Source organism: Mobula hypostoma, chromosome 4 (assembly GCF_963921235.1).
Source record: "Mobula hypostoma chromosome 4, sMobHyp1.1, whole genome shotgun sequence".
NCBI classification, from domain to species: Eukaryota; Metazoa; Chordata; class Chondrichthyes; order Myliobatiformes; family Myliobatidae; genus Mobula; species Mobula hypostoma.
The window spans coordinates 76116079-76123577 of record NC_086100.1 but is presented as its reverse complement, the minus strand read 5'-3'; the positions used below and the strand labels follow the sequence as shown (position 1 = coordinate 76123577).

Here is a 7499-nt window from a genome sequence, read left to right as displayed (position 1 = left end):
TCCACAGGCCAAGCTATCTGAACCAAGGTCATAAAGTTCCGCTTAAATATGCATTCCTTAATGCTAGATGTCACTGAACACATTCAGGACCTTCCTCACAGCAGACCCACAAAAGTCCAAAGAGAAATATCAGATATCTGGAAAACTTGAATCATTTTCTATTCCAATGTTTGTTTTAAACTGTAATGACATTGGCTTTGCTACTATTGAACTCTATTGAAGATGTTAATCCCTATCCAATATAGATAACTATGGTCACCATCACTAAAAGGAGGTTATACTGTAACCATCTACTTTTCATTCTCCTTTCTCGCCATGCTTGTGCACATGACAATAAATTTGACAAGTTGTTTTGACTTGGGACAAGATACTGCTGAACTCTTGGACAGTTAAGCAAAGGCATTAGGAAGTACATAAATCGTGAAATCAGTCTGCCAAAGTCTATTTATAAACTTGGTGATGCAATCAAATAAGGTAACATAAAGGAAAATCCAAAGAGATCACATGATGCATTTCCTTGTTTAAAAAAAATTCCCAACACTAAGAGTACAGTATATAAACAGGTTGACAAAAGATCAAAACCATCAGATCTCAGGTATCAATTCAACAAGTTCCATAAGCAAGCTACCTGGTAAACCAATAACCAGCAATGAACAAACTCCAGAAACTTGCCCCGGTAGCTATGCTTTCGCTGATTATACTCAGCACGTTCAGCCACTCAGTATCAGCTGGTAAGTCTTAAAGATGCCTCTTTATTCATTCTTACAAATCAGATTTTACAAAGATATTGACTTGTATTACATGCAGACCATTGTTTTTTATTCTTCCAGTTTCACATGCAGATTGCTGCCTCAATTATTCAAAGCATCGATTGCCACGGAAATTAATCTCTGGTTACTTGGAGCAAAATTCCAATGAAATGTGTGAAATAGATGCAATTATGTAAGTACAACATAATATATTGCATATGATTTTGTAGAACTAAATTTATTAAAGTTTTCAATCAATGAAACATTGATTTAAATATCTTACAGACTCTATACCATCAGAGGAAGAGCAATGTGTGTAGATCCAGATGAGCCCTGGGTGAAGAGAATACTGTATTTTTTGAGGTAAGAGCACAGCTTTAAGCATTCAGCAAATGCATTGACCTGTTACAATGAGAAAGCTCCTGTGATGTTCTGAAATGTATAGTGATAACAATCAAGACAAAGGTGGCACCACAATCAGATTCCCATATGTATATCTTAAAAATGTAACTTTCTTCACCAAATTCCTATAAAATGCATAAATTACTCAGTGATTTTTAGTATTTCGAGAAAAATATTCACACTTCTATTGATTTTTCTTGTTACGACATTTGATTATTTGAAACTTATTGTTCCTCTTTTCTTCCAGCAAAAAACTGAAAACCCTGTTGAATCATTGAGCTGCATGTTGAGAAAAGAAGTTATCTGCTACAGATGGATTTTTCTGACAAAACCTCCTGCATAGCATCTATGCCCAGACAAAATGTTTGTTGAAACTGATGTAATGCGTTTTACTCATAATTGATGCAAAAGCTGTTTTATTGTATGTTCTATTGAACATGGTAAAGTAATTTAATTGTGGAGCCTTATTTATTTTCTGCTACATTCTGCTAATATTAAATTAAATGCAATTCATATTGTTATAATTACCTGTATATTTATCTGTTACTTTCAGTGTGATTTATTGGAAAGTGTAAATTAAGCACAAATATTTCTGAGTTTAAATATCACCGTGTTAATTGACACTTCTGTTTAAATTAAATAAATTAAGTGAATGAATAATAAAGAGAATTATTTCAATTTCTTTTTCCTCCGTAATTTATTTTATGCATTGTGTTAGCCTCTCTTACAGAAACATTTGATGCAAAGTTGCCACAACTGTAAACACTATGTGGTTCAGCACAAACTTTGCTGCAGCATCATCAAGCATGAGAAGGAAGCAAATGAAGTACAGGGGATTGATTTGATAAAATGCTAAAGGTTTCCAGATTGAGAATCAGAATCAGGTTTAATATCATTGGCATATGTTATGAAATTTGTTCCTTTGCAAACAGCAGTACAGTGCAATACATAATTAAAAAAACTATTAAAATACTCTAAGAAATACACATAACAAATTAAACTATATAAGTTGTACAAATAGAGAGAAAAAGTAGTGTTCATGGATTGATTGTCTGATGGCAGAGTGGAAGAAGCTGTTCCTAAAGTGTTGAGTGTGTGTATTCATTCTCCTGTACCTCCTTCTTGATGGTGGCAATGAGAAGAGGGTACTGTATATCTTGGATGATGGGGTCCTTAATGATGGATGCCACCTTTTTGAGGCATCACCTTTTGAAATCGTCCTCAAAACGAGGCAGGCTTGTGTCCATGATGGAGCTGGCTAGGTGTGAAGCTTTATGTACTGTAGCTTTCTCCGATCCTGCGCAGTGGTCCCTCCATACCAGACGGTGAAGCAACCAGTTATAATGCTCTCCATTTGTAGAAACTTAGTAGAGTTTTTGGTGACATACCAAATCTCCTCAAACCCCTCATGAAATATAGCCACTCTCGTGCCTTCTTTGTAATTGCAGCAATATGTTAGACTCAGGATAGATCTTCAGCCTTCCCCCTTCTGATCCTGCGATGAGAACTGGTGTATATTTCCTTGACATCTCCTTCTACGTTCTACAATCAGTTCCTTGGTCTTCCTGATATTGAGTGCAAGGATGAGTTCATAATTCCGATTCATCCAGGTTAGTCTGTTGTCATATCCATCAGGATATATTGAAATTGCTTGCTTGCTTAAAACTTTCAGTGTAAGCAGTATACATGGTAACAATAAATACAATAATAAGTATAGTGACAAGAGCAAAAACAATGGAACAGTGCAGAGTAAAGTAACAAAGTGGTATAACAGAAGAGGTAGAACTAAGAATTTGAAATTGTGGCAGCGTCACCAGTGATCTGAAAGAGATGAATGATTCAGAAATGAGATCATACAACCATATGACATAGGTGCAGAACGAGGCCAATCAGCCCATCAAGTTTTCTCTACCATTCCATCATGGCTGATTCTTTACCATTCTCAGCCCCATTCTCCTGCCTTCTTCCCATAACCTTTGATACCCTTGCTAATCAAGAACATATAAACCTCTGCTTTAAATACACCTAATGACTTGGTCTCCACAGCCATCTGAAGAAATGAATTCCACAGATGTGCAACCCTATGGCGAAAGAAATTCCTCCTCATCTCTGTTATTAAGAGACATCCATCTATTCTGAAGCTGTGCTTGTTTAATTTCTGCCAAAGGGAAGAATTAAACAATAAAAAGGAGTATTTAAACTTTCCACCACTTGTTATATTCTGTAACTCCAAAACATTAAGCTAACTTAAAGGACAAGACATGAGTCCAAATTGTGAGTCTAATTTTGTATTTCACCTTAAGAGAAGCGCACACATATCACGTGGTGGTGAGATGACATACAGATAATCTGTAATGAATTATGTAAACAACAATAAATGCTTAATCAAACAATATATTTACAATATTACTGAAATATTAAACACATAACACTCCTCCCTGTATAGCTATAACCTCTAACTCAATATAGAATGCATCTCAATTATAAACACAGTATACTATTTCATACAACTACTATACAGATGTCTAAGGCATAGTAAATTTTAAATTATCCCATTCAGAACATCCCATTAAAGATTTAATCACTGTGGAGGATTTTTTACTCATGTGGAATAACGTCTTTTCTGACAAGGGATGTCACAATACTTAGTACATGAGACTTGTGGCTGTGAAGACAATCTCAGGTTCTAGGGCCAACTCCGTGGTGATTGTAGGGGTTGACTCTGAGACGATGAAATTGGTTCTGACAGCTCTGGATATCTTTTCCCTCCTTCCTTTTTCTTATGATGTTTGCGCATTTTGATGTTGGGAAGGTGCACTTTGTTCACTGGAGTGTTCTCTTATTAATCTTTCTATTGCTCCCTTTACAATCTGATCTCAGATGGGTTATTCATCCACAACATCATCCGATGAATCCTCTGTTTTCAAAGCTCCATTGACTCCTTTCTTTTTTGTCCTTCCATTCATCCAGCTGAACTTTAGTCTTTGCATCTACTTTTACAAACAGATTTTTGTCTTCCACTTGAAGTTCATGCAATAACCTTAATGCACACAGAGTAGATTCTGGCCTGCTGAATTCCTCCAGCATTTTGTGTGTGTTGTTTGGATTTCCAGCATCTGCTCTTTTTCACTTACTTGTGACCTTTAAACCTGCATTGGTCTGGTGTATGTGCGCCCCTGCCACAACAGTTACACAATTTGTTTGACCAAGCACACTTCTATTTAGACATTGCAATTTTGCTTTCACTCACCTTCATTCCTGACTTCAACTCGATTGCATCTCTGTCTGCTGCTTCCACTGATACAGTGAATTCAACAGCTCTTTTAAATGTAACGTGTGTTTCAGCCATTTTTGAATGCTTTCATGTAAGATTCCATGAACTAAACGAACTCTCAGTGCATCATTTAGCCCAACTCACAATGCTCAGACACTTCACTTCTACCATGGATGCTGAAATGGATTCCCTTTCCTTTTGATTCCACCATGAAACCTAAAACATTCTGCAATCAACAATTCTTTATGTTCTGCGTTACTTTAACCATGTCAGCAAAGTTCAGTTCAGCTGATATGATTGGAGCCTTTAAACTTCGAAGCAAATTGTATGCCTTAAACTCAATGCACTCAACAAAATTGATACTTGATTCTCAATTGTTATTTTACTTGCTTTGAAATTAGCTCAGCATACATGAGCCAGTTATCCAGTTGAGCAATCACTCCAATGTAGCCAGCCATTTCTGCTCTTTTTTTCATTATTGTTATCACCTGGTATACATTGTATATGAACCTGTGAACTCTACTGCTTTCTACCTTTATTTTAACTTAACTATCTGTGTACATGCTGTGCTGTGCTGTTTTTTTTTACTCACCGTTCTTCACTGAACATATTTTTAACTCAAACAGCTCTGTAGTCACCTAGGTTCATTTTTTAAAATACCTCATCGCCACTGTTATGTTTTCTAACTCGAAAATATTACACTAATTGAAAGGAAAACACGGGAGTCTAAATTGTGAGTCTAACTTTGCATTTTACTTTAAATGAAGCGCACACATATCATGTGGTGGTGTGACGATGTTTGCCAATTATGTACCGTTACAGATATCCTGCAATGCTTAATCAAACAAGATATCTACATTACTGAAATATTAAATACACAATACTACTCCTTTGTTTAAGATGACTTCTGTTTTTCACCAAATGGGGAACAACTGTCATGGACCTGCATTCTTTCTCTCTATGCCGCTACGTATTCGAACACCAATTTACAACAAATTCTTTGCATTCATATTTTCACAGCTTTTCCTTTATTCTTTGGCCTTGCTCATTTTTCATGGCTTCTCGTTTCATCTCCTTCATACTTTTAATACATTCACAATCTACAGTTGTGTCAATTTTTGTTGACACATTGATGAAATTAAATATGAATGGAATTTTGCTTTATACTTCATTGTCGCCGAACGACTGATACTAGAACGTACAATCATCACAGCGATATTTGATTCTGTGCTTTCTGCTCTCTGGATTACAAATCAATAGTAAATATTTAACATTTAAATTATAAATCATAAATAGAAAATAGAAAAATGGAAAGTAAGGTAGTTAAAAAAAAAACGAGAGGCAGGTCCAGATATTTGGAGGGTACGCAACACACATCAAAATTGCTGGTGAACTCAGCAGGCCAGGCAGCATCTCTAGGAAGAGGTACAGTCAACGTTTCAGGCCGAGACCCTTCGTCAGGACTAACTTTGAGTTAGAGATGCTGCTTGGCCTGCTGTGTTCACCAGCAACTTTGATGTGTGTTGCTTGAATTTCCAGCATCTGTAGAATTCCTGTTATTTGGAGGGTATGGCCCAGGTTTGGGTCAGGATCCATTCAGCAGTCTTATCACAGTTGGAAAGAAGTTGTTCCCAAATCTGGCCGTATGAGTCTTCAAACTCCTGAGCCTTCTCCCAGAGGGAAGAGGGATGAAAAGTGTGTTGGCTGGGTGGGTCGTGTCCTTGATTATCCTGGCAGCACTGTTCTGACAGCGTGCGGTGTAAAGTGAGTCCAAGGACGGAAGATTGGTTTGTGTGATGTGCTGCGCTGTGTTCACGATCTTCTGCAGATTCTTCCAGTCTTGGACAGGATAACTTCCATACCAGGTTGTGATGCACCCAAAAAGAATGCTTTCTACAGTGCATCTATAAAAATTAGTGGGGGTTTTAGGGGACAGGCCAAATTTCTTTAGTTTTCTCAGGAAGTAAAGGCGCTGGTGGGCCTTCTTGGCAGTGGACTCTGCTTGGTTGGACAAAGTCAGGTCATTTGTGATATTGACCCCGAGGAACTTAAAGCTTCTGACCTGTTCCACTTGCACACCACTGATGTAAATTGGGTCACAAAGTCTGCTACTCCTTCTGAAGTCAACAACCAATTCCTTCATCTTGCTGACGTTGAGGGTAGGTTATTGTCTTCGCACCATGCCACCAGGTTCTTAATTTCCTCTCTGTACTCAAACTCATCATTACCCGAGATACGGGTTACAATTGTTGTGTCATCAGCTAACTTATATACTGAGTTCGATGGAAACTTGGCTACACAATCATGAGTGTACAGTGAGTACAGCAGGTGGCTGACTACACAGCCCTGTGGGGCACCAGTGCTCAGAGTGATTGTAGAGGAGAGCTTGTCTCCTATTTGTGCAGCCTGGGTCCTGTCAGTGAGGAAGTTGAAGATCCACAGTATATTTCTACGATGCCTTATAAACTATTGGTTTCACACAATAGTTTATAAGGCATAGTAGAAATATACTGTGAGCTATAAGACACCACAAGTTGCTGGCTGGTTCATGCAGCTTTTCTGTTATACTCTATGAACATGACAGCTCCCCATTCCAGAAATTCCTAAAGTATCTCAAAAAGGTTGTTTTGGTATTTAACCTCTTTTATACTCCCATAATCCCAATCAACCACTCAACATAGGAAGACAATAACTAAACACATGCAGTAAAGAAATTGCTGTTGGAATTTTCATTTTGCATTTTATTTTCTTCCTTTTTATGTCTGTTCTTCATCCCTCTCTGTCTGGCCTTTTAGTTTCTCTTTCAGCAAATGATTTGACTCTCAGTTACCCAGCTCTTTTGAATCTATCTTGGCTCAAGGCAATCCACACAATTTCATTCAACTACAAGTGAAATTCTGCATATCCTGGAAATACAAAGCAACACACACATCATCAGGACTGGACAAAAAGGTGAGGAATCAGAGCAGGAAAGTGTGGGGAGGGAAGGAAGATCCACAAGGTGACAGGTGAAACCAAGAGGGGTGAAGTAAAAGCTGGAAGATGGATTACTGAAAGAGATACAGGGCTGGAGA

At 37.6% G+C, this 7499-nt stretch overlaps 1 protein-coding gene across 1 annotated transcript; it reads left to right on the top strand.

The window, feature by feature from the left end:
• Positions 1-649: 649 nt before the first annotated feature.
• On the top strand, positions 650-1429 carry LOC134344838 (C-C motif chemokine 20-like). The gene is made up of 4 exons (XM_063044949.1): positions 650-731; positions 831-942; positions 1035-1112; positions 1399-1429. The coding sequence occupies exons 1-4, from the start codon at positions 650-652 to the stop codon at positions 1427-1429; spliced, it is 303 nt and encodes a 100-aa protein (XP_062901019.1).
• The last annotated feature ends 6070 nt before the right edge of the window (positions 1430-7499 follow it).